The 27814-nt window shown below is 43.9% G+C and overlaps 2 protein-coding genes across 3 annotated transcripts in view; one reads left to right on the top strand and one right to left on the bottom strand.

Annotated features, from left to right (window-relative positions):
• SYN2 (synapsin II) overlaps window positions 1-27814 on the bottom strand; it is a 196880-nt gene that overhangs the window by 19602 nt on the left and 149464 nt on the right. Inside the window, exons 5-10 of the mRNA XM_043588144.1 lie at window positions 23841-23930; window positions 12774-12836; window positions 12247-12389; window positions 4862-4936; window positions 4295-4397; window positions 2833-2982 (exon numbers count right to left, since the gene is read on the bottom strand). Coding sequence (XP_043444079.1) covers window positions 2833-2982; window positions 4295-4397; window positions 4862-4936; window positions 12247-12389; window positions 12774-12836; window positions 23841-23930 — 624 coding nt within the window. The remainder of the gene's footprint in view (window positions 1-2832; window positions 2983-4294; window positions 4398-4861; window positions 4937-12246; window positions 12390-12773; window positions 12837-23840; window positions 23931-27814) is intronic.
• TIMP4 (TIMP metallopeptidase inhibitor 4) lies at window positions 15324-26474 on the top strand. 2 transcript variants are annotated; one of them, XR_006298397.1, is made up of 6 exons: window positions 15324-16010; window positions 17196-17293; window positions 17695-17809; window positions 20429-20553; window positions 21423-25682; window positions 25858-26474. XR_006298397.1 is itself a non-coding variant. In XM_043588145.1 (5 exons), exons 1-5 carry the CDS (start codon window positions 15872-15874, stop codon window positions 21618-21620), a joined length of 675 nt encoding a protein of 224 aa, XP_043444080.1. In that variant the 5' UTR covers window positions 15324-15871; the 3' UTR covers window positions 21621-26474. The 2 variants fall into 2 exon arrangements, 1 of the variants encoding a protein (XP_043444080.1); XM_043588145.1 differs by having other exon boundaries at window positions 21423-26474.

Below are 27814 nucleotides of genomic sequence, written 5' to 3'. Positions count from 1 at the left end.
CATTGCTAGAAGACATGTTAGCGGTTTTTTTGTTCAGTCCTTAATTTTACACATGAAGATGCTGAGACACAAGAAACAGAAACAGGACGATATCTATCCCAGGTCACTTGGTGAGTCAGTGGCAAGGACAAGGCTGAACTTAGGTCTCCTCTTCATTCTAGTCCAAAATGACTTTCCTATAGAAAGCCAAGAGAGTTGTGCACACTCCTATTTATAAAAGGACTTCAGGGATCCTCAAAGAATCCCAGAACAGCCCATTTTTGTTTATCTTGCCTGGGCAGCATGAGCCTGTCCTACTCTGTATAAATTCTTTAAGCTGCAACCAGATGTTCTCTGTATTTCTCAGGAAGGAGGCTACCTGTTACTGTTCCTCCCAGGCAGGGACAAGCAACAATCTGCTGATCCATTAGCTTTACAAAATCATAAAATCTAACCACAGATCTGATATTTTTAAACCAGGAAAGTTTGTTTGTTTGTTTGTTTGTTTGTTTGTTTATTAAAATTTTTTTAAGTTTATTTATTTTTGACAGAGACAGAGTAGGAGCATGAGCTGGGAAGGGGCAGAGAGAGGGAGAGAGACACAGAATCCGAAGCAGGCTCCAGGCTCCAAGCTGTCAGCACAGAGCCTGACGCAGGGCTCGAACTCACAAACTGTGAGATCATGACCTGGGCTGAAGTCATACGCTTAACCGACTAAGCCACTTAGGTGCCCTGAAAGTTTTTTTTATCACACCAAATTAAGTATAAATTTTAAATAATGGGATTATATCTCTAACAAGCAATTAATCTTTGTTCTGTTAATTACCCTATTGTAATTCTCTAGTGACTAACATTCCTGATGTACAGAAACAGATGCTTGCACCTGCCCAGAGGTGTGACACAGCATGAGCCTGCTACAGAAGGTATGAGACACCCGTAAGAGCTGATACATGATAGCATCCCACTGCAGGTGGCTACTCTCAACTTGGACACCAGAAGTAAATCTATTAGCCCAGAAACTCCCATTTATCCAACATCAGCCAGAATAGAAGTATTTTACTCAAATTTTCAGAGCTCAAAAGGTATTTAGATCTATCTAATATTATAGGTGGAGAAACTGACATCCAGAGAAAGAATTGACTTACGAATGGTCACACTGTTTTAATTTAGTCATTTCTACAGAAATATTTCTCATATATTACGTTTCTAACTTTCTTAAACAGCATGTGGAATACTGACTTACAAGTAACTGATTCTTGATGGTTCAGGTCCATTATTTTGAATATCAATCATGCTCCTATGCTATGATTCTGTGATATTCAAATGATAAGAAGAAAATGTGGGGTAATTTGCTTCTATACCAAATAATCCAGGCTGGTTTATCCTGTTTTTCCCTCCCCCACTCCTCTTCTTTCTTGCTGAAGTATTTTGAGAATCCAATTACTTGGCTTCTGTTTGCAGTATAATCCCAGTGAAGCACTGATCTTTAGGAAAGGGGGTGATGATATCAAAGCCTAAGGTCGTAGGGAACCCAAGCCCAGAGGCTGCTTACTTACTTAATAATAGCAAGTAACTTTTATTGAACACTTATGATACACTATGTATATTTTAGGTTCTTTACTTCATTTAATTCTCATAATAACCCTAGGAGAGGGGTGCCATTGTCATCTCTGCTGAGCCACATATAAGTGTCTAAGGTCACAAAGCCAGTAAATAGAGGGTCCAGGATTCAAACTTGGGTAGTTCTCTCTTTAAAGCCCATACTCTGAAATCACTATTCTATTCTACCTCTCTAATTGTCTTAAGTATGATTTTGAAAGAAAGATTTCTGAGTGATTTTCATGTATAAGTAATAAAACTTGAACCCTAGACAGGGTAGTAATTCCCACCCCCCCCCCACTGCCCCAAATCACACAGCTGTTTAGGGGAACAGCTAGACTAGGATTCAGTTCTTAGATTCATTATCTCAAGTTCTTACCACTTCATTATGCAAAAATTCAGTGGGAAGAAAGTTAGGGGATATTTCTGCAAAGTGAGATATCTCCTAGATGGGACTTAACACCCTCAGTCTTGCCTTTCTTGGCCCATTCTAGAGCCACAGGACCTGAGCCACAAAAGCTTCAGTGTGGATTTCCCACCTGAGGTTTGGATTCTGTCACTGTGAATGTGATTGGTCATGAGTCACACACGATAGTCAACTGAAGAAAGCTGTCTCTCTCCCTTAGAAAGGAAAGCAGATTTCTAGTTTGAGCTTTACCTTGTTACTCTCTTCCAGAATGAGGGAAGAGAATGACCCCCTCTTCTCTCTAGACCAACATATTTCTTTCTTTTTAAAATTTATTTATTTATTTTGAGAGAGAGAAAGAGAGTACAGGGGAGGAGTAGAGAGCAAGAAAGGGAGAGAGAGAATCCTAAGCAGTCTCCATGCTGTCAAGCGCACAGCCCAACATGTGGCTCAATCTCATGAATCAAGAGATCATGAGTTGGATGCTTAATGGACTGAGTCACCCAGGCACTGCTAGACCAGCAGATTTCTGATAAACACCCTTCTTTCTCTACAAAAGCAGCAGAGCCCTCATAGACAGTAAACACCTGTTGAGAGGTCAGACCCAGCACCCCCTCAGAGACCCCTCCCATTTAAAAGTGGGAGTATCCCAAGGGAAAATGGGCTATGGTTCCCCCAGAGACTTCAAGTTCAGAGAGAAGAGAGCCAATACTCCATTTCTGGACAGTTCTATAGCTGCTATTGCAGACTCCTAATGAGAAGCCTCCTCCATCTTGGAGCCACCAAAGTCTAGAGCAGTGGGCTTGGGAATGGTTCTTGGTTCTCCCATGTCTCTTCCTGCTGCTTACCTGTGGCTGCTGGGTGGTTAAGGGTCTCTGAGGGGACAGGACAGGGGTCCTGGACAGCAGCTGGTTCATCTTGCTGATGACCAGTTCGGTGATGAGTTGTCTGTCTTCCACCTGGTGTTCACCAATCAGTGGCATACTACAGTCCATGACCTGGTGGAAGATGTAGCTCAGGTTAGGAAAGAGTCTGGAAACATCAAAGGCCTGGAATAGACTTTTAGAATGAGTAGGATGTAAGGCATCAGAGATAGGTTGGGGATAAAACTTGCATTCTTATCTTGAGCTGGAAGCAAGTTCTTTTGCAGAAATAGACCTGTGTCCCCTTCTCTGGCAAACCTTTGCCTAAGGTCCTCCCCACCAAACTTTACCCAGGCAAGGGCTCAGTGAGGTTGAAAGATTGGTAGCTGAAGAAGAGAGTATGGCTCTAGGGCTCAGAGGTTTGCAGGCAGGACACATGAAGGTCACTCCCTAACTTCTAGTTAAGAGTAGGCAGTTTTCGTCTCTGAGATTTTTCACCCATGCAGTTTCTGTCTCCACACATATTCTGCCCATTAAACAACTAGATTTCTGCTTTTGCTCATGACCTGGGATTCCTTCCCTTTCACCACCATCCTGATTCTTCCTGTACCTCAATGTCTGGGTAAATGTTTTCCTCCTTTAGGAAGAGACTGCCTAACCAGGACCATAGACCCTGTAGTCCAGCTCTCATTTATGATGAGAAAACAGGCCCACCGAGAGAGGGGCCGTATGATTATCCAGGACACTACATGCCAAGCAGATCATGGAGTAGATTCTGAAGCTCACTTTGGGGTCCTGACACAAATCCTCTGCAAACACCACCAACTCCTGGCAAGGAGCCTTTCCTGTTCCCAGAAAGATTGGGCAAGAAAGTGTATGAATGATTCGTACTGCTACTCACTTTCCCTTTAATATGGGAAAAGGGAGTCAGCAAAGTTGTGTTAGAGGACCAGACTGAATAAAGTATCTCTAAGCCTCAGAGAGATGCTAAGAAGAATCTCCTGCATCCAGGAGACCTAAGCTCTAGCCCAGATTGAGACACCAATTCACTCCATGGCCTTGAGCACACGCTCACGGCATTGGGCTTTAGTTTTCTCATCTACAAAATGAGACTGAACCGAATGATTCCCAAGTCCAGCTTTCTAAGACCAAGAATGGTAAATCACTACAGTGTTCCCAGAGGAACAGCATTAGACTAGAACTCCAGGAACCCAGACCTGGCATCTCTTACCCTTGATGTGGGTCAGCCTAGCTAGTTGCAAACAACAGCTTCCTACTGGTGAAGATGTTTTGCTATGCGCAGCCATTGGATGTATTGTGTGGGAACCATCCCCTGGCCTCAGAGACTAAATGCGGTTCGGGCAGCCCACATAGTTCTCAAGCCAAGAGCGTGGCCTCCAGCTTTGGGGGGTGTCTCTTACTGAGATATTCCTTGGGCCAGACTTACCTCAAAAATGTAGTCTTTCCCATCTTTACCATGTACAGCTTTGACAGCACAGATATCCAGGCCACCAAACATCTCAGAGCAGGTATCCACCCACAGCTTGTACCTGGAGGTGACAGGAAGGTGTTCTGAGTCTGGGATGTTAGCTCATATCAAACCTGCTTGCTACTGCATGCTCTCCCTCCTGTCTCCAGCTCTCCCATTCCACCCCTCTCCTCCTTCCCTCCCTCTACCCCCATCAAGCACATTGCCTTCTGTAGAATGCCCTCTCACTTTGCTCTCCAGATTCCACCCATGTTTCCAGGCTCAAAGCAGGTCTCATATACTCTAGGTGGCCTTCCTTGGCTATTCCAGTACACAGTAACTGCTCCTTTCTTGGAGCTTCTACATAGTGTTCAGTCTTTATCTTCATAATTTAGCATATAACCCAGTCCTGCCTGATCTCATTACCTGGCTACTTGGGCCTTTGTGTTCTATCCTGATTAGAGGCTCCCTTTGGGCAGGAGTCACTTCTTTCACCTCTTCATCTAGGGAAGTTGGGCTGGGGGGTGGACAACTTCTCTCACTCACCTTTCTGACATGGCGATCTGCTCCAGCATTGCAGAGCCAGTGTTTGTCTTCCAGTTCCCTGAGATCGACGTCCTCCTGTAACAAGGTCCCACCAGGATAGGACAGGCAGTGAGCCGTACCAGCAAGATGGGGACATGAAACTTTCCAGAATTTTAGTTCACTGCTGCTTCCCCCACTTGCTTCTTCCCTCAGTAGCCAAGGCACCTTTCTGCTGAGCCTAGAAGCTGGCTACCTCTGCCAAACCCTGCCCTCAGTGTCCTCCTCCTCTCTATAGTCCAGCCCAGACTGCTGTGGCTCCAGGGAGGTTTCCCAGATCTTTTCCATCAGATGAACACTTACTTTCCCGAACCCCTAAAGGACGTTGCCTATACCTCACTTACAATCCTAGATCTACTTTTTACATTAGCTATTTGAGCTAAGTCTTATGTGTACAAGTCTATAAACCACTTGCAGCCTACCCACTTAGTATCTGGGCTGAGTTGGTATATACAGAGTGAATTCTATTGATCTTGGGAACACTCTCAGGGTTCCGTGGCTTCCTTACTAGCTCACTTATTTATTCATTCAACAGTTAATTTCTGACAGTCTACAGTATTAACAATGCAACTCTGGGCAAGTCAGTTAACTTCTTCAGGCTTAAGTTGCCTCATCCATCAAATGCAACTGATAGAATCAAGTCACCGACCTGTGACTTCTCTGCTGTGCCCTCTGTACCCTCTCCATCCATGAGCAGGTATTAGAGTCAACTAGTCTTGGACTAAATTGGAGGTAGATGACCTGGTTTCTGTTCTGGATTTGCTCTTAACTGGCTGGGTGACCATGGGCAAGTCACTTCACTTCTCTGAGCCTCTTATCCCTGTGTAAACACAGGTTTGTCATGAGGATCAATTGATACAGTTTTAAATGAATTGTAAAACACCAAAAATAGGCCTTCTTAATTATTAGTCCTCACTCATACAGAGTCAAGAGGAAGGGGATTGCCTAGGGGACAGAAAAGCCCTGCTCACACTACTGACAGAGCCATTCATGTGCTGCCCTTGTCACGTGCTACTGTTTGGAGACTGGATGCATGTGGCAGTCTCCACTCAGCAGTTCCCAGGAGTACCTTCTCCAGAGGTCTGGTCTCAGACACTGAGAAATCTAGACATATGGCTACTTTTCAGAGCCCTGAGGCAGCCTAGTTAGTTGACTGATATGGTAATACGAACCCCTCACATTTGTACAGTACTGACTACTTTCCAAGGCTCTTCCTCCACAACTTCCTCACCAGAGCCTCAGTGCAAACCCCTGTTGTGAGTAGGCTGACATCCTCACACCAACTTTACAGACAAGGAGATTAAGACTCAGAAAGGTTAAATGACTTGCAAGGTTATGTATCTAGTGAAATTAGACATCAGATAAAAAATCCAAGACTCTTGATTCCCTCATTGTGCTGTGCTCCCCCCATACCCCACGGCCTAGTTCAGAAAAAAACAAACAACTAACAGCTGACTGACTTGCAAAATCTGAGTAGAGACACACATAATAAAATCATAATAAAATAAGATCATAATAAAAATAGCACTGTCTTCCTAACACTGGTGGTTTACGGGTGTGTCCCTGTGACCAGGCTGAGCTCCTCAAGGGCAGGGGCAAAGAATCACTCACTTCCAGGTCCCCAGCACAGGGCCACAGTACAAATACTGTCCTGGAAACTGTGAGTAAGTAATAATGTCCCTTACACTTCACACCTTTCTCTAATAATGAGAATACAGGGCATAGATCCATACAGGCTACCTGGGACCTGGGGGAGTGTAAGGAGCACCCAGAAGCCACTCAGTGACAGCTCAACTACCTCTCAGGACTTGAAGGTCATCTGACCTCCACAGACAGATACACATTATCGCCTACTGAGAATAGAGAGGGAACAGCACCCTCTTTTCACCAAATATGGCTGTCTCTGGATCTCTAGGGTGAGAGCTAAGGGAGAAGGGAAGACTCTTAAACCTTATTGTGGCTATTACCAGGTCAATTCCTTCTGAAAGCAAGGGGATAGCTAAAAGCTTGGGGAAGAGGAGCTGTGAGGACCTGAATATTCACCTAAATCACTGCCCCTTGCAAATCAAAAAGTAAGTAAATGTTTTCTAAAGTTTCTTTGGTTGCCCATCCTTCATAAATATTAGAGGATTCTCTTTTCTTATGCTTCAATGAAAATGCTTTTGGAAACCTGAACCTTAAAAAAGTGGCAACTCCTTTTAAAGATCAAGGTACTCTTGCTCCACAGTCATAAACATTTTGTATTTATGTATTTACTTTTAAAAGTAAAGGATAGGAAATCTGCTTTCCTAGGTGCCTACACATATTGATTTTTGTGCTTCTTTTAGCTACTTTTTATAATGATCTTTTAAATGATCTTGTCTTACATTGTGTACAGTTTTAAAACAACCCTAAATTCCTTTCTGAAGCAGTAAGATTTTAAATAAAAAATTATAAACTTTTTTTTTAATTTTTTTTTCAACGTTTATTTATTTTTGGGACAGAGAGAGACAGAGCATGAACGGGGGAGGGGCAGAGAGAGAGGGAGACACAGAATCGGAAACAGGCTCCAGGCTCTGAGCCATCAGCCCAGAGCCTGACGCGGGGCTCGAACTCACTGACCGCGAGATCGTGACCTGGCTCAAGTCGGACGCTTAACCGACTGCGCCACCCAGGCGCCCCAAAAATTATAAACTTTTAAAAAGCAGTAATCTAGTCCAAACAACTAAAAAAGATTCTGTGCTTCAGTCCTGTACAAGGGCTCTTCCCTGAGTACTTACTGGCTGCCTACTCTGTGCCTGCTGCTACACAAGCTGATGGGGTTGCAGAGATGGTTCCACTGTCCCTCCCCAGGGAGTTCAGAGGAGGGTGACAGGAATTCCTGTGTGTGAAGAGAGCTAAGCTAGAGGTGTGTGCAGCATTATGAGAAGAAGGGGGTGTAGGGAAGGGCTCCTAACTAATTCCAGGGGTGGGGAGTACAAACACTGAAGGGAGATAATGATGGAAGAACAGTGGAAATGGCTGGGCGAGGGAAAGGGAAGCTGCTCAACCTTAAAGTCTGCTCAAGTGCTGAGCGGCAAAGTCAAATCCAGGTTATAATGTCCTTGTTTGTAAAGGAAATACTATGCTATATTTATTAAAAAGTGAGAGGCTAATATTTCCAAAATTGGAATTATAATAAGCTATTTGCATTCTTATGTATATTATAGAAGATCAGGTCATCCTGAAATCTTTTCTTTCTCTAAATTCAAATGGAGGAAACTTTTAACTTTCCATTCTGGCAAATGGACACAGTCATGTGGAGAAGTCATCTCTTCTCATAACCAATAAGCTTTTAATGCTCTGTAGTGTTTTCAGGGCTATATATTTTTATTAGGAGTGTCTTAACCTTTTCTGAGTTCTGGCAGCCTGGTGAAATCTATGGATTCCTTTCAATGTATAGAAAGGAATCCTTTATGTCTAAAGGAGCTAGAAAAGGAATAGCAAATAAAGCCTAAAAAGAGAGAGAGAGAGAGAGAAAGAGAGAGAGAGCAGAAGAAGGGAAATAATAGAGATTAGGGCAGAAATAAATGATACAGAAACAAACAAAAAACAGATCAAATCAATGAAATTAAGAGTTGGTTCTTTGAAAGAATTAATATAATTGATAAACCCCTACCCAGACTTAAAAAGAAAAGAGAAAGCACCCAAATAAATAAAATCATGAGTGAAGGAGGGACAGATCACAACCAACACCACAAAAATACAATCATAAGAGAATATTATGAGAGGCGCCTGGGTGGCTCAATCGGTTAAGTGTCCAACTCTTGATTTTGGCTCAGGGTTCAAGCCCTGCATCAGACTCTGTGCTGAGAGCACGGAGCCTACTTTGGATCCTCTCTCTCCCTCTCTTTCTGCCCCTCTCCTGCTCATGCTCTCTCTCACTCAAAATAAATAAACTTCAGAAAAAAAAAAGTGGAATATTATGAAAAATTATATCCCAACAAACTGGGCAATCTGGAAGAAATGGAAAAATTCCTAGAAACATACAAACTATCAAAACTGAAACAGGAAGAAATAGAAAACTTTAACAGATTCATAATAAAGTTAATCAATAATCAAAAATCTCCTAAGAAACAAAAGTCCAGGGCCAGATGGCTTCCCAGAGGAATTCTACCAGACATTTAAAGAAGAGTTAATACCTAATCTTCTCAAACTATTCCAAAAAATAGAAATGGAAGGAAAACTTCCAAATTCATTCTATGAGGCCAGCATTACCTTGATTTCAAAACCAGACAAAGATCCCACTGAAAAGGAGAACTACAAGCCAATATCCCTGATGAATATGGATGCAACAATTCTCAAGAAGATATTAGCAAATCAAATCCAACAGTACATTAAAAGAATTATTCACCACAACCAAGTAGGATTTATTCCTGGGCTGTAGGGCTGGTTCAATATTCACAAATCAATCAATATGATATGCTACATTAATAAAAGAAAGGATAAGAACCATGTGATCTCTCAATAAATGCAGAAAAAGCACTTGAGAAAATACAGCATCCATTCTTGATTAAAAAAAAAACCCTCAACAAAGTACCTCAACATCATAAAAGCCATATAAGAAAGACCTGCAGCTAATATCATCTCAATAGGGAAAAACTGAGAGCTTTTCCTCTATGGTCAGGAACAAGACAGGGATGTCCACTCTCACTATTATTATTTAACATAATACTGGAAGTCTTAGCCTCAGCAATCAGATAACAAAAAGAAATAAAAGGCCTCCAAATTGGCAAGAAAGAAGTCAAACTTTCACTATTTGTAGATGACATGATACTCTAGGTAGAAAACCTGACACAGTCCATGAAAAACTTGCTAGAACTAATACATGAATTCAGCAAAGTTGCAGAATATAAAGTCAATGTACAGAAACCTGTTGCATTTCTAAACACCAATAATGAAATAGCAGAAAAAGAAATCAAGGAATTGATCATTGCATCAAAAACAATTATATACCTAGGAATAAACCTAACCAAAGAGGTAAAAGATCTGTACTCTGAAAACCATAGAACACTTACGAAAGAAATTGAAGGTGACAAAAAGAAATGGGAAAAAATTCCATGCTTACGGATTGGAAGAACAAACATTGTTAAAATGTCTATACTGCCCAAAGCAGTCTACACATTTAATGTAATCCCTATCAAAATACCACCAGCATTTTTCACAGAATTAGAATGAACAGTCCTAAAATTTGTATGGAACAACAAAAGACCTCAAATAGCCAAAGCAATCCTGAAAAAGAAAAGCAAAGTTGAAGGCATCATGATTGTGGACTTTAAGCTATATTACAAAGCTGTAGTCATCAAGACAGTAAGTTACTGGCAAAAAAACAGACACATAGATCAATGGAACAGAATAGAAAACCCAGAAATGGACCCACAGTTATATGGTTAACTAATCTTCAACAAAGCAGGAAAAAATATCCAATAGAAAAAAGACAGTGTCTTCAACAAAGGGTGTTGGGAAAAATGGATGGCAACATGTAAAAGAATGAAACTGGACCACTTTCTTACATCACACACAAAAATAAATTCAAAATGGATAAAAGATCTAAATCTGAGACAGGAAACCATCAAAATCGCAGAGGAGAATACAGGGAGCAACCTCTTTGACCTTGGCCAGGGCAACTTCTTACTAGACATGTCACCAGAGGCAAGGGAAACAAAAGCAAAAATGAACTTTTGGGACCGCATCAAAATAAAAAGCTTCTGCATGGCAAAGGAAAGAATCAACAACATTAAAAGGCAGGCTGTGGAATGAGAGAAGAAATTTGCAAATGACATATCTAATAAAGGGTTAGTATCCAAAATATATAAAGAACTTAACAAATTCAACATTCAAAAAACAAATAATCCAGTGAAGAAATGGGCAGAAGGCATTAATAGATACTTTTCTAAAGAAGACATCCAGATAGCTAATAGACACATGAAAAGATGCTCAACATCACTCACCATCAGGGAAATACAAATCAAAACCACGATGAGATACCACTTCACACCTGTCAGAATGGCTAAAATGAACAATACAAGGAACAACAAATGTTGCTAAAGATGCAGAGAAAGGGGAAGTCTCTTACATTGTTGGTGGGAATGAAAACTGATGAAGCCATTCTGGAAAAGAGTATGGAAGTTCTTCAAAAAGTTAAAGATAGAACTAACCTATGATCCAGCAACTGAACTTCTAGGTGTTTGCCCAAAGGATACAAAAATGCAGATTTGAAGGGATACATGTATCCCAATGTTTATAGCAACATAAGAGCTCAAATGTCCATCGACTGATGAATAGATAAAGAAGATGTGGTATGTACACACACACACACACACACACACACACACACACACACACACACACAGGAATATTACTCAGCCATCAAAAAGAATGAAATCTCAGGGTGCCTGGGTAGCTCAGTTGGTTAAGGGTAAGTGTCTGACTTCGGCGCAGGTCATGATCTCACGGTCCATGAGTTCGAGCCCCACATCAGGCTCAGTGCCAATAGCTCAGAGTCTGGAGCGTGCTTCAGATTCTGTGTGTCTCTCTCTCTCTGCTCCTACCCCATTCACACTGTGTCTCTCTCTCAAAATTAAAATAAAAAAAAGAAAGAATGAAATCTTGCCATTTGCAATGACATGGATGGAGCTAGAGTGTATTATACTAAGAAATAAGTCAATTAGAGAAAGACAAATACGATATAATTTCACTCCTGTGTGAAATTTAGGAAACAACATAGATGAATATATGGGAAGGGGAAAAAAAAAGAGAGAGGGAGGCAAACTATAAAACACTCTTAACAAAAAAGAACAAATTGAGGGTTGATGGAGGGAGTTGAGTGGGAGATGGGCTATGTGGGTGATGGGTATTAAGGAGGGCACTTGTTATGATGAGTACTGGGTGTTATATGTAAGTGATGAATCACTAAATTCTGCTCCTGAAACCAACATTATACTATATGTTAATGAACTAGAAGGTAAACAAAAATCTGGGGAAAAAAAACCCAAAATCTCTGTGATTACCTTTAGTGACAAGGTCACATGTGCTGTTACTACTACTGTAGCCTGTTGTCTTGGTTTATAACTGAGGAGATGCCAAATTTCACTTAGAGGCTAGTGAAAATAAATATTAATTTTATTTCTCATCTTAGTTCATGGGCCCTCCTCTGACATGGAAGGAACTCAGGCTAGGAGTCCCTGACTTGTATGGCACTCTCTTTCTGTTCTCTGCCTTTTGGGCCAGATGAGGTTAAACTGAGAGTTGACTGCTACCTGGAGCCTCAGATTTTCCACTGGGCTGAGGAGAAATTGAAGAGTATGTGCTGAGACCCCAACCCCACTCACATATAAGCCTTGTAGTTGTTGCCTATCTTCTGGACCCGGATATCATACTTGGCATCAATAAAAGGCTCTGCTGTGGCATAGGTCTGGGTGAGAGCCACCACACTAGCAATGTCCTGGAAGTCGTAGTGGTTTTCCACTTTGACCTAATGTTGAAGCAAGGCAGAGAGGGAGAAAAGGAGACACACAAATGCAGATACTGAGAATCACAAGAACCCTGAGCTAAACCCATCAAGATGTTGCTCATCCAGATGCAAACCTGGATGCCACATCTCCAGAGGAAGCCCTTCCTCTCTAGCTTCCCCTCCTAGAACTCAGGACCCACACTTGCTACAAAGGGCCCAAGGCCCAAGCCTGTACTCTGTTTGTTGGAAAAGGTCTGTTTGGGTAACACTCATGCCTTCAGAGGGGCCAAATCACCTCCTTGGAAAGAATTCATAGAGAAAGGAGGCAGAACAGTCCATAACCAGGCTCTCTGAAAATTACCCTTCTTGGCCTCAACCCCAAAGTGCAGCAAACCCTGGCCTTACCTTGCCCATGCCTGAGTGAGCATGGCCAATCTTCACCACCACAGGGAATGTAGGCAGTGTCAGCTGAAAGCAGAGGAGAAAGGAATGAACTGGTCAGAGTGTGCCTCACTCTCTGTGGAATCTTACAAGTATTTTTCTTGGTAATACCCTTGGAAGGGCCCTTTAAAGTACCAGCCCAACATACTTGGTTGACAAATTAAAAAACTGAGGCCCATAGAGTGACAGTGACTTGCCCCTCTCTGCCACTGAGTACTCTTTACATCTTTAAAATTCATTGCTTCAACCTTCTCTGCATTAGACAAACTCTGGGCAGGACCTGTCCTTAGCCAAAGAGAAGTAAAAATAAATAAATAAATAAATAAATAATCTTTGAAAGGGTGAATTTTGCTGTATGTAAGTTGTATTTCATTTTATTTTTTAATTTTTTTAACGTTTATTTATCTTTGAGACAGAGAAAGACAGAGCATGAATGGGGGAGGGTCAGAGAGAGGGAGACACAGAATCTGAAACAGGCTCCAGGCTCTGAGCTGTCAGCACAGAGCCCGACGTGGGGCTCGAACTCACGGACCGCGAGATCATGACCTGAGCCGAAGTCAGCTGCTTAACCGACTGAGCCACCCAGGCGCCCCTGTAAGTTGTATTTTAATAAACCTGAATTTGAAAAGAAACATACCGGGGCTACTGGGTGACTCAGTTAGTTAAGCGTCCAACTCCAGCTCAGGCCATGATCTCATGGTTCATGAGTTCAAGCCCCTCATCAGTCTCTCTGCTGTCAGGACAGAGCCCACTTAGGATCATCTGTCCCCCTCTCTCTCTGCCCCTTCCCCAATTGCTCACTCTCTCTCTCAAAACTAAAAAAGTAAACAAAAAAAAAAAAGAAAGAAATGTATCTTTGTGGTTTTTAAAAAAAAATTTTTTAATGTCTATTTATTCTTGAGAGAGAGAGAGAGAGAGAGAGCACTAGCAGGAGAGAGGCACAAAGAAAGGGAGACACAGAATCTGAAGCAGGCTCCAGGCTCCAGGCTCCAAGCTATCAGCACAGAGCCCAACGTGGGGCTCTGACTCACTAACTGGGAGATCATGACCTGAGCTGATTAGCTTAACCCTCTGAGCCACCCAGGTGCCCCAAGAACAGTATCTTTGGAATCTTAATGTCCCTTTTGTCATGTACCTTTTAGTACCCCTCCCTCCCCCTTCAAACCTCCAGCTTTCCTGTACTGAACCTGGCTTTTCTCCCTCTCTTTCACACTGTCTGCACTGCTCATCAACACCCCAAACTCACCACCAAACACAGCTTAGTATGCTAAGGTCTCTTTCTGCCCAGTTTGGAGTTCGGAAGAGAGCTGACATAAGAATTCAACATGTCTATCTTTTGAAAGACATCCTTAAACTCTATCTTGAAGTAGCCATATTTTAACAGAGGGACAACAGAAACTTAAAAGGAGAACTACCCTCCAAAGGCAGGATTTCAAGTGGTTACAAAGTGAGGACAGAGGAAGTACCATGTTGGAGGGCTTCCTGCATATATCAGGAGACTTGCATTCTAGTCCTCTTTGCTACTAGCTTTCTGAAAGTCACTTTACCTCACTGAGACTCTGTCTTCACATCTGCCAAATGAAGAGACTGGAGTGGATGCTTTTTGGGGTCCGTCCAATAATAAATACGTCAGGCTCTATCCTGGTCTGGGTGTTATATGAAGAACCAACCTGGTCACCAGATCTCATCTTTCTCAGTCAGACTCAGCTCTCCTTCAATTTACTTCTTTTCAAACATCATTTCCACATCAAAATGAGAAGTCTTCAGAAAAAATTAAAGTTGACTCTGATGAAAAGTCAGATTCCCATGGGAATCCTAAGTGTGACGAGATACTGGGAGTACCTGATCTGAGGATTTCAGGGTTCCTAGATGAGGCCGGTTGAAGTTGGGGCAAAAGGGCCTTGGAAAGATGTAGTTCAAGCCAATTTTATGGAGAAGAAAGCGAGGTCCAGAGAGGCAAAGGCTGCAAAGCTACCTTGTGACACAATCGGAACCCAACCTCCTACCTTCTAGTCCAGCACTGTGTGGAAACATCCTGCAATAATCTCATGTATCTCTTTCTATTTGGAGACTTGGAGCATTGTGCTCTGTCAAACATAGAGGGCATGGTTCTGGTTGAAGCGACCCCATGTACCTTGCTTCTTTGTTTTCTAAGCTGCTCCACCTTCTATGACAAGACACAGTCTCTCCAGCGAGTAATGACAGAATATAGCAATCAGTGTGGCCTACGGTCTGGAGAGGACTTTGAGGTCCCAGGTTTGCCCTGAGTGTTGGGATACCCTGCGCTTTGAGCCCCCACCAAGAGCACTGTCCTCAGCCATCTGCAGAGTCTGAGGCTCTGGACATGGGAAAAGGTTTCTAAAAGCACTGGCTGCTTTCTCTGACATCTCGCCCCACCCCCCAGCCAACAGAGCCAAGACACACACACACACCCCAACTTTCTCTGTCCTATTCCATTACTGTTTGCTGTTGCTTTGGAGCCTCATAAATAGGGCATTGAAAACACTTCCTGCAGCTGAAAGAAGCCCTGAGTAGCTTGTCTCATTCCCAGTGTGCAGCTCAGCAAGGGGTCCGTCCTCTCTGTCACTGTCTCTTTTGCCTGTTGTAATTCCGTCTGCCTCTCTCTGACTCTGCCTGTCTCACTTTCTGTTTGTGCTCTCCTCACCCTTGTTCCTTCAGCTTGAATCACAGCCCCTCTGTCTTTCTGCCCTCATGCATTTGTCTTTGTTGCGCTTTCTGTCTTTCTGCCTTGACACCATCCCCTTTCCCAGTGCCTTCCCTCTACTTCTATAAGGCTTAATTGCTTAGGCAGGGAAATAGAGGCTAAGGGCCTCTCTCCTGGCTTCCCTCTTCATCTTACTGAGCCTGCCAGTCAGGAGGGCTGCGGGTCCTGCAGCCGTGGGTGGCCTACAGCCAAAGGAGGGAGGAGCCCATCCGGGCGGGATTGGCCCTAGGTCCACCTCAAAAAGCCTGGGGCAAGGGGCACGACGCGTTCTGGATGAACCCTGGAGGGCCTGTTTGGTCCGACAGACCCCACAGGCTCAGCAGGGATTTGCGGTGTCATGCCCCGGAGCCCCCGGACCGCGCCGAGCTGGGCGCTGTTGCTGCGGCTGCTGGCACTGCTGCGGCCGCCAGGGATGAGCGAGGCGTGCAGCTGCGCCCCTGCGCACCCCCAGCAGCACGTCTGCCACTCAGCGCTCGGTGAGTCCCGGAGGCCTGTGAGGTCCACAGCGGGGGGTGGTTGTGTGGGGTTGGTATGGGGCCAAGCTGCAAACCTGTAGTCTGCAGGGAGAGGGAGGAGATCAAATACTGCACCAGTTGCCTCCTATTGGGGCTGATGGGTGGGGCAGGGCCGGTGCCATAGCAACCTTGCAAGTTGCAAGGAAATGAAAGACAGTCTAAGGGACCCCTATAGCGACCCCCTCACCCCTGCCTACTGAAATTATGGAGTGTCGTTGAAGAACAATGACAAGAGCTATGCAGTGATTATTCTGAACTACTGGATGCAGGGAAGGGGAGCCAGGAGCCAGGGGATTGGGCTTTCATTATAAACATCCACTGTTTCCAAGCCTATAACTGATGTTGTCTCCAGGCCGCCCCCCAAACCCCAAGACACACCTTTTGCCCTTTTTCTCTTTCCTCTGCCTGGAATGCCCTTCCCCCACACCCTTAAATTCCCGGCAAACTCCCATTTATCCTTCAAGTTCTTACTCAGGTGTCTCTCCTCTGAAGACTTTTGGACTCCTTGGTGCTACCACAGTATCTCTTACATTTTTTGTGTTCCCATCATGCTGTGCTGTTGTTCTTTGTAAGTGTTCTATACTAGACCAAGAGTCCTGCAGGATAGGTGATGCTTAATCATGTTTACAGACCTAGTACCTAGCGTTGGGCCAGGCACAGAGGAAGAACTTTACAGCCAGTTTTTGATTAATGCCCACATGGCAAGAGACAAACTGTGCAGGGTCAGAACATATTTATTAATTCAATAAACATTTACTAATGTCAGCTCTGCGTGGGCTCTGTTGAGGCCTCAGGCTACATAGGTAGAAGACTGCAAACTCAAGGGGCATCTCCTCCCTCCTCTACCCTGGCACCTACCTTCAACCCACTGCAATCTGGGCTATGGAAAACTAGTCTCTCAAAACTAGCAGGTAAACTCTAAAGATTGTAGGACCCAGCAGGCCTGAGGGATTTGGAACTTTCAGTGACTGCAGAGGAATTGTTTTTGGGCCCCCACTCTTACACAAAATGGTCCCCCTCACAACCCAATGAGACCTAAACCCAGAATTCCCTTATAAAATTCTCCAGAGGCCTCAGGTCATTCAGATACCAGGTGGACTACTCCCACAGGTTGCTGAAGGTCCCCTCTCTTCTCTTTTTATGCAGCCATACGGGCCAAAATCTCCAGTGAGAAGGTAGTTCCTGCCAGTGCAGACCCCACTGACACTCAAAAAATGATCCGGTATGAAATCAAACAGATAAAGGTACATGGGGACAGGACAGGGCATTAACCTCCTTGGGCTGCTGGGAGGAGTGGGGTCTGTCTACTGGGAGTTGGGCTGGTAGGTCAGGCAACTGGCTCATTGATCCTGGGGTATTGATGCTGGAGTGGAAGTGGTTGATGTGTTGGGAGCAGGGCCCACAGACCCTCAGTGTCCATCTAGTCCTATAGCTGTCTATCCTGGAGGTATTCTCACTGGAATAAACCAAGGTTTAGATTTTTCCTAAGAGAGAAGCTGGGCTACCAAATTCTGAACTAGACTTTTGCCTAATGTTTTTAGATTGAGAAATGAGAGGTTTTTCCTGTTAAGATATAAAGTATACTCCCTGACCCAATACTGCTTTTTTTTTTTTTTTTTTTTTTTTTTTGGTAATTGCCTTTCAGATGTTTAAAGGGTTTGAGAAAGTCAAGGATGTTCAGTATATCTATACACCTTTTGATTCCTCTCTCTGTGGTGTAAAACTAGAAGCTAACAGCCAGAAGCAATATCTCTTGACTGGTAAGTTAAAGACCAACAAGCAACCCTAACAGTCTCTGTCCTAAGGAAGGCAGCCAAGGAAGAGTCTGGGCTGTCCTTGGGCAGCAAGCTGAGCCAGGTGGCATTTTCTTGGGCATAAAACAGAGTTGTGTTACTAAGAGGCAGCCTCGGAGTTGGGAGGAGCCGTGTTAACCTTCCTTTCAATGCAAGAGTCTTCACTACACTGATCTTGGCTACTGCTTCACTATTTTAAGGACAGACTGCTCTCCCAGCCTAGGGCAGCTCGTTCTATTTTTAAGCAGTTTTAATTGGTATAAGGTTTTTGACACCTTGAGCCAAAAATCTGCCTCTTTGAAACTGCCCTTTGTGGGTTCAGCTATGCCCTCTGCTCTATGATGATCCTTTAGAGGCCGGAGGACCATGGATACAAATACTCTAGCTCCAGGCTTGCTGGCTGTGGTTCCAAGACCCCTTCCTATCCTGGACACCTTCTCAAATGGGATATAGCCTGTCCCTCCTCTAGCACAGGACCGTAAACTGGACACTGCACTACAGGTGATGTCTTGGTTTCACAGAGTAAACGAGGATTGTGCCTGTGCAACCTCACCCCCCAACACACATATGACAGTTATTACAGTAACTTTAGATAGCCATATTGGGTCATGCTCTTGGCTCATAATGTGCCTCTGTGGCTAATTCACATCACAGGCCATATTCTAGGGGTACAGTAAATCACAGGTCTTAACAGGAGCCTTGAATCTAACATAATTGTGAACTCTAGGAACTCGGGCCCAGGCAGGTCTCCATATCCAATTGGTTGGGACATAACAGTCAAGGAACCACTCAAGAATATGACTCCATAAGTGAATGAATGCAATATTACATTATGCTGTGAGTTCAAGGAAAATAGGTATTTGTGTGGTTGCAAACAATTAGGGAAGCTAATTGTTGGTGGGACCTAACTTTCCCCTAAAGGATGAAAAATATTTGAAAAGAAGGCAAGGAAAAGAAAAACACAGCAGTTGGGGAGAACAGGAGGACTTTACATTATCTGTCCATCCATTCAGCAATAATGACCACCTACTCGCTGCCAGGCCTTGGGCAGGAGGGCCAAGACTCAGTGATAAGTCACAGTCCCCAAAGAGTTCACAGTCCAGGCTTGGCTCTTGAGAAGTCATAGCCTCTGGAGGCCACACTGGTAGGGGCTCCCCAGATCTAAGGATGTGGAATTGTGTTAATCTGGGGGCCTCTGGATGGGAGAGACAGAGGCAGGGCATGCCACTGAGCCCTTTAGGTCCCAGGACTAGCAGATGAGGCTACCTCATTTCTTCCATGTGCCCTGCCTCTGCCAGGCACTGTGGTGCATCAAGGGGAGGAGACATGCCCTCTTCTCTCAAAAATGTCAGGTCTAACTGAGAGTGGGGATAAAAAAACCCACAAGTCTGCTGAAGAATCATCAGTGGTACCTAAGCTCTTCAGGAGAAAGCACAAGCTCTTTTGCCTAATGTTGAAAGCCCTTATGATCAGAACACGCCGACCTCTCCAGCTTTGTCTCCTGCCGTGTGTGAGTGACAGTTCCCAGACCCTCATTTCCCCCCAGAGCTGAACTAAACTACTTGCAGTTGCAGAAGGTGTTCTTCTGGGCTGCACCCCGCCACCCTGCACAGGGTAGTCCCAATGTCCAGAAGTCCTTTCCCTTTCGTGTCTTGCAAGTGAACTTCTATCCATCCCTTCAAGGCCCCACAGAAGCATCATCTCCTCTGAGACACCTTCCTTGTCCCCATCTCCTTCCACAGACAGAGATAATTATGCTTTGTTTCATTCTTGTACTGTATCTTGTATATAATCACACAGCAGTGTAATTTTTACCTACTTATCTGTCTGCCCTACTGCTTATTAAGCTCCTTGGGGGCAGAGATTCTGTCATATTTATTTCTGTATTTCTAGTACCACGTCATAGTAGTTGCTCAGTGAGTAAATGAATGACTGAAGTTCTAAGAGAGGTGTGAGTGAGCGTGGCCAGAGATGGCTAGGAGGATGAGGTGGTACTGAAAACAGTCTTTGGAAGATAGGAAAAAGTTTGATAAGTAAAGAGGGGGAATTTTCCTATGGGGAAGGAGAAAGACTCACCAAGAAAAGCTTCAACAGGGCAAGAGATTAGGTTGTGTAGTTATTGGGAAGGGTTGGAAAGAGGAAGGGACCTATTATTTATGGAACCTTCTGTGGACCCAAGCTGTGCTGGGAACTTTACAGATATTCTCTCATTTAATCTTGACAACAAATTATTACTTTCATGTTCCAGCTGAGAAGTTATATGACTTTCTTAAGGTCATAGCTCTAAATGAGAGAAAAGAAGGGGTTTACATCAAGTGTCTGACCTTAAAGCCCATGTTTTTCTCTCTGTACCATGCTAAGGAAAAAGTCTTCATCCCACAACTCTCTCTCATACAAACATAGTCTGCTAATATCTTCGATGTAAAAATTATAGAGGTTTTTTTTGGTTCTTTCATTGAGTCCCAAGTCAACACTGCCATCAAAAAGCCATTGAAGAGTCTGCAATGACAGTATCTTTGAGGACCTGGGCTCCTGGTCTCCATGAATAGATTCCTCATGCTAGGTTTTCCTCCATTCCCCTTGAAGGTCAGATCCTCAGTGATGGAAAAGTCTTCATCCATCTGTGTAACTACATCGAACCTTGGGAGAACCTGTCCTTTTTGCAGAGAGAAAGTCTGAATCACCACTACCATCTGAACTGTGGCTGCCAAGTAAGGGAATGTCCATTTCCAAGGTCTTTTGGGGACAGGGGGTGGTCTGAGCCTTGCAGTCTCACTCTTCATGTATTCCTTCCTTTGTGTATGCATTTATTCACTTACCATACTATATTTGAAATCTGCCATGGATCAGTCACTGTATGAAGTTGGGGATGGGAAAGCAAGATGGTCCATAGTCCATGATCTCAAAGTACTTACATTTTGGCTAGGAAGGTAGCCATCATATAAAGTTTGAGATAATATAGCTATAATTTAATGAAAGTCTACTTTTGCCAGGCTTTATAATAGTCTATTTATTTAAAATGTTCAATTTAGTCTTTATAACAAATTTATGAAGAATTAAGATTTCCATTTTAAGGTGAAGAAATTAATGCTTTAAGAAGTGAAGTGATTTGCTCAAGGTCAGTGGTAAAGACTGTTAGGCCTGTCTGACTCCAGAAACATCATTAGACAGGAAATGCTAGGGCGCCTGCCTGGGTGGCTCAGTCGGTTAAGCATCCAACTTCAGCTCAGGTGATGACCTCATAGCTCATGAGTTCGAGCCCTGCATTGGGTTCTGTGCTGACAGCTCGGAGCCTGGAGCCTGCTTTGGATTCTGTGTCTCCCTCTCTCTCTGTTTCTCCCCCACTTGTGCTCTCTCTTTCTCTCAAAAATAAAGATTAAAAAAAAAAGCCAGACAGGCAATGCTATATATTAGGAGCATAAGGGATGGGGAGCTCAGGAGGAAGGGGACTAGGGGACTAGGAAAAGCTTTATAAGTCAGGGGCATTTGAGCTGGGTTGTACAGATAATGTAGGAGTCTGAAAGGCAATAATGGAAAAAGGACGCTCTACTCACATTGATGTTATGTGGTATGACCCTAGATTACCACCTGCTATACAGTGCCCTGTACCATCTCCGCCCCCAATGAGTGCCTCTGGACAGACTGGCTGTTGGAACGGAAGCTCTATGGGTACCAGGCCCAGCATTATATCTGCATGAAGCATGTCGATGGCACCTGCAGCTGGTACCAGGGCCGCCTGCCCCTCAGGAAGGAGTTTGTTGACATCATCCAGCCCTAGTATGGGCCAATGACCACCACTTTCCTTCAAGAGTCCTGAAGCCTAAGCCAGTTCTCCTTCCCTGTGGAGCTCTGGCCGTCACCACCTGTTTCATCACTGCCAGCCAATGGGAAGTACCAAGTAGATGATGTGGCTAGTGTTAGGGCAGGGATGGGGCTTGTTACAACTTGTATCCAAACACCATCCCAGAACCTGTCAAAGGCCAGGAAAAGTCACTTGACTTTTCTAGCCTGCCATTAGCCCATCTCCCCTGCTTCCCAAACCCTTTCAGTCTAGCTAAGCCCTGCTACTGAAGTTTTGATTCTGGCTTAGTTTGTTTTCTATAGCCAGAACTATTCACTTTTCTCCTTGGGAGAATGTGTTTTCTCTTACTGTAACTGATCTGATAAGGGAGAAATGGTGATTATTATACATATGAGATGATGTGGCTTTGTGATGTACAATACCAGAAGGTGGGCTGACAGAATCAGAAACAAGCTGATTTGGAGGAGTGAAAAGAACAATACACTATGGCTGTATGTCCTCTACTCATGTCCCATTCATCCTAATCCTCTCATATACTTTCATCTGTTTGGGGGAGAGACTTGAGGGGTGCAGAGTCATTCATGCGGAGACCTGCAGTGGCCTAACCTTCCTCCACATGCTGTAATTCCCCTCTATGTCATTCCTGGCAGAGGATCTGGCCCAGTTAGCATACTTCTGTGGACAAGAATAGACTTAGGTATTACCTCTCCAGGTTAATTATCCTTAATGCCTTCAACTGATGTGCATAAAGCTTCTCCTGTTTCTTCTCTACTCAATTACTAATGTTTTCATTCCTAATTCAGAATTTTTTTAAGCAAAAAAAAAAAAAGCCTTTCTCTTGTAGAGATGAAATTCCTCTTTAGCTCTTAACACCTCAGAGAGATCTTAGGAGGTCCTCTCTTGAGGGAAAATTTCAGGATAGAGGACAGGAGAGAAATAACACAAGGGCCCTTGGGGGAAAAAGATTGTAGATGGGGAACATACTTTGCAACTCTTACAACTGTTTTCAGTGGTCAGCCCTGCTAGGCGTTATGGCAGGAAAAAGCCAGCTTTGTTCCCTGTCTGCTCCTCAGCTCAGTCCCCTCACCACTGTGTATTAGAGTCCCTGAGAACTCCAAGGCACAGACGACTTAGGGTTCCTTAGACTGTGCAAGGCTTCCTGGCTTGCCCTGAAAGGGAAAGCCCTTATGCTCATCTCAAGAATTTATTAAGGATGAGGGCTTAAAGTTCCAGAGCCTTGCCCTGGCAAAAATGAAGGAGGTAGTTCTTTTCAAGGCTCAAGGATGCTATTCATCTTTTATGTGCGGTTTGGCCCATGCACAATATGCCAGATAATTCACAGAAATGGTTCAAATGGAGATCCCTTTTGGAGTAGGGAGTGGGAGGGGAAATAAACATGATCTCTGTCCCAGAGTACAATACTGGAATGCTATGGCAGTAAGTCTTCATTGGTGGGTTAAGCAGGATCACCAACAGACCATGCAACCTTGGGGCAGAGGATGTGGGGACAGAGAGAAAGACGGGAGTTAAACTGGAGCTAGAAGTTGTCATGAAGGACAAACATTAGCAATAGCCTCTGTCCCAGCCAACCAAACCATCTCTCTGCTCCTTCTGATATCCTAGTATGGCCTCAGAGAAGGCATAGTGTTAATCCAGTCTGACTGTAATCTTGAGGAAGCCAAGGGAAGGGCCCGGTGAAAAATAATAGGAACAATACCTTACATCTGAGGAGTGCTTCACACTTTTCCAGAAGGCTATTACTTAAAGAATTTCATTCACATTTTGTAAGTACTATATTAGATATCCTGGTCAGGAATAATTATGTGCATTTAACATTCCGAGTGGGAAACTGACATACAGGGAATCTAACTAGTCCAGTGACCTGTGGCAGGGCCAGAGCTAGAACCCAAAACAGTGGGATCTTCTGATTGCTGATCCATAGGTTTGTTACTTTCTCAGCTTGATAAAATGCCCTTGTTTCTGCTCTTCACTATTCGGTCTCCAATAACCCCTTGGAGACAAGGGGTTATCAGCTAAAATTCAGTTGCTCTAGCCCCACAAAGCAGGTCCACAGTTCAACCCCAACAGAGTGTCTTTTGAAAATGCCGAGGCCCTCTTTTGAGCCCCATAATCACCATGAGGCTAAGCTCAGAATGTAAACAGCAGAGGGACTAGAGTCCCCACTCAATCACCTACCATCTCTTTATGGTTGGGGTAGTATGTCTGCTCAATGAGTGGGAACTTTTCTCCTCCCAATGTCTTGTAGATGGCGACCAGCTGGGCAAACTGCAAAAGAGAAGCAAATGTTTCAGCTTATCTAGACAACTGGAACAGACAAACATCAATCTATATAACAAACATTTATTGAGTATTTGCTCTATTGGGGGCTTTGTGCAAAACACTCTGAGGATATAAAAGAGGTGCACAACTCTTATTTTTAGGGAACATATGCATTAGTTGGGGAAGGGAGAGAGAATGAAGTAACATTCATTACTGAATGAATTTTATAATTATACAATTTTAATGATATTCAGTCCTCATACCAAATCGATGAACTAGGTATTTTATCCTCTTCATTTTACATATGAGGCTCAGAGAAAGTAGAAAAGTTGCCTAAAGTCACAGAGCTGCAAAGAGATGAAGCTGGGATTGAAATTTGGGTCTCTAACTCTAAACACTCTAGAGATGGCAAGTGATAAAGCTGGATACGTAACACGGGGCCAAGTCTTAAAAGTTCAAATGCTAGGAAAGGAATGGTAGCTTTTTTCTGCAGGCAGTATGGAGTCATAAGAATTTAAGCAGCAGGTTATGAATAAAGCTGCTCTTTAGGAAGACTTTGACGCTCATGGTATGCAGGATAGACAGACCCAGTCTCTCCAGGACTTCCTATCCATCTAAGAACTTAACTCACTGGACCCTTTACCTATGAGAAACCAGAATAACTCTATGAAGAAAAGGTGAGATACACATACTTACAATGTGAGGGTTTAAAAGCCTTTGGCAAACATCCAGCACCTCCTGGAGCACCTTGCTCCCACAGTTTATAAGGAAGAAACTGAAGCCCAGTGAGGTCACTTGCCCAAAGTCACATAATACTTAAGCTGGATTCATAACCAAGGTTCCTTTATTCCTAATATATAATTCTTCCTACTCTTTCACGTAGCTACCTTTTAGACTCTGCAAAGACCATGCTCTTCCCACAGGAAACACACGGGACTTTTCTGCTCCATCCATTCATACACCCTACCCACACACCTATCCCCAGTGCACTGGCAGTAGGGGTAATCCAGCATCTTCCCTCTAGTGCTACTAGGTTAGTTTATACTCTAAGCCACTGATACCTGGAACTGCTAGAAGGAAAAGTTGCCAGATCAAACGTGCCTTCCATTTATCAGAGAAAGAAAAGCTAGAACATCTTCCAAAAGCTCAGGTCCTATTCTGTATAAGGGATGTTGGTGTATGAGCTAGTGAGGATGGTGGGGAGTGGGGAGAGGGGAATGAGGGGAGGAGTAAAATCTCAGAACAGGGTTTTTAGAAAACTGGAGTCTTCTGGTTCTTGTTCTGCCTTGAACTTGCTGGGTGCCCTTGAACAAATGATTTCTCCTTTCCAGGCCTCATTTTCTTCATATATAAAATGAAAGGAATGAATTTGATCAGTTCTTCAAACTTTTTACCATAAAGGAATATCATTTTATTATATTTCCTCCCAAACTCCATCATCAAACTGCAGTTTAAGTGATCATATGTTGTGGTCCTTTTGTTGGCAAAGACAGAATTTTCCTATTATTTTTGAAATGCTGGAAAATGTTGGAATTTCTGGGTCATTCCCCTTAGTGACACGGCTAGTGACTCTGGATCTTGAAGTCCTCCAGGACTGAAACTATCAGTCAGGAACTCTCAGGCCCCCAAGATTTTATTATTGAAAGACACTTTACAGAGTCTCTGGACCAGACATCTCATTTTACACATGAAGAGACTGAGGCTAGAGAAGGAAAGCATAGGCCCCCAGATGATACCTGGAGTTGGGACAGCACCCAGGTAGGTCTCTTCCTGCCCACTGCATTCTCCACTGTATACCCTGCTGTCCTTGCCATTCTTTGGTTTGTCAACTTGCTTTGACTGTCAAGACCAGCCCCTCAGACTTTTCCTGCCTTCTCTGATTCTCTCCATCACCCCATCTGACCTTTAAGTCCTGTCTACCCACCTTGGCCAGGCTGGACTCCTGTTCTGCTTCTGGATACCTTCCTGAGCTCCCAACGCTCTCCAGCATCGCCAGCAAACTGATGCCAGCTCTGCCTAACAACCTCTGTCCTGCTGCAGCCCACGCATTGGCATGGCACCAAGGCATGTGGGGTTTTATCTTTCCAGCATGTGGGAGAGTTACACAGACACCACAGCGATGCCAGGAAGGCCCACGGCGGAATCCCAGAGTCCTGGGACAGCAAGACTAAAATGGCAGCCAGTTCCCAGGCACTAGTTAGATCCCTGGGAGCTCACCCCACCCTCCTCCACTTTATCTCTGGCAGTCCCTGTCTGCTCAAGGTACTGGGTTTGGCATCTAACCCCTGCCTCCTTGGAAACTTAGATGAAGTCACAAGCACACAGTTACCAATTAAACAAATGTAATATCTGATAAGGGTTATTTCCTCTATGCATAGACAATGGATTTAGGTGCTGGGGGTGATGTTGGCAATGAATAGGAAGATAATGTTCATTTTACCACTTCTTCAGAGAATTGGGAAAGATTTTTTGGAAGAAATGAGATTTCAAGATAAGTCTGAATTTAGTAAGTTATCCTTAGCACTTCTGGAAATAAATGCTTTAATTCAACTCTCGTGCTTCTGTCTCTAAAAAACTTAGATAGAGTGATAGGATTTTTAGATAAAATTGCAGCAATATGGGATGGTGGCATTCTGGCTTCTTCTGGAATGCTACCTTCATTGATAGGGCTACTTCTGTTTCCAAAATCCCACTGTGCCTGCCTTGACCAAGCAGGTCTCTTGACCATAGCAGATATGGTCAGAGACATGGTGATACAAGGTAGAGCCTTGACAATCCAACTGAAGCCTCACACTGAAAGCAGCCTGAGTTCCCAACGCAATAAAGAAATATAGAAAATATGAACCAAAGTCATCATTTCAGAGAGACCTTCCCTTCACAGTCACCAAATTTGTTCACTCCCATTAACAGGCAGAGAACAATATATAAAATGCCATTAGTGTGGCAGCTGCCTAATGAAAATGAAGGGAGAACTTGGTGTCTGGCCAGGGAGCCTTGCAGTTCTCATGTGATGCCAAAGGCAATGTGCTGGGATTATGAATGGGTGAGAATGTGAACCCTCACCAGATCCCAGATCCCAGGAGGGGCAAAGCCCTAGGCACAGGCTCCCTGATCCTCCCACCCTGGCCTCTGGCATAGTTTTGGAACATAAAGCAGTGGACTAGTTTCTTTAAGGGATCCCAAATACTAGGGGACAGTAACAACCAGGCTGACAAACTGGTGACAGTCACTGCTATTATTCCTACTTTACAGACAAAGAAAACAGGCACAGAGAGGTTTAGTTAGAAGAAAAAAACTAATAATAGCAGAATCACCCTGTGTGGCTAGGAGGGAGCCAAATTCTAACAGGTATTGGAAAGGTAGGGAAGGAAAGGATTAGGGCTTATTTGCAGTAGGGAAGGTTGTGTGACTGAGGAGAAAAGGGAGGTCCCCAGAGAAGAAACTTGAAGGCCTCAAATATGATATTCTGTGATTAGCAACATATTCAAATCATATAATTCTTTTAGCCTGCTTCTGAAAAACTCTGGGATTCTTAGGTATCTCAGTCCAAAGAGAAAGGCTGAATGACTGGTGACCAGGAACCCAACCTGCCCTCCTCAACCACAGCAACTCTCAGATCTTCTGACTCCTCATTCATCGGTCTTTCTCTTACATTGTCAGGTCTCCTGGGTTTGTAAGAGAACAGGAAATATTGTGAATTCAGGTGTGAGGAAGAGATCAAGAGCAGAGGTGATGGCTCCACCTAGTTAAAAAACACCCCCTCCAACTCCCTGGTGGTGGAGAGGCTTGTGGTCGGAGAACTTCACAGTGTGTGCAGCTTGCACCCTTGGAAAGTCAGTGTGTGATAGCTGAAATGATTTTTGAAAAACAAGAGGAAGAGGATGTGATTA

This window comes from Prionailurus bengalensis, chromosome A2 (assembly GCF_016509475.1).
Source record: "Prionailurus bengalensis isolate Pbe53 chromosome A2, Fcat_Pben_1.1_paternal_pri, whole genome shotgun sequence".
NCBI classification, from domain to species: domain Eukaryota; kingdom Metazoa; phylum Chordata; class Mammalia; order Carnivora; family Felidae; genus Prionailurus; species Prionailurus bengalensis.
The sequence above is the reverse complement of the archived record's forward strand: the minus strand, read 5'-3'. Positions and strand labels throughout refer to the sequence as shown.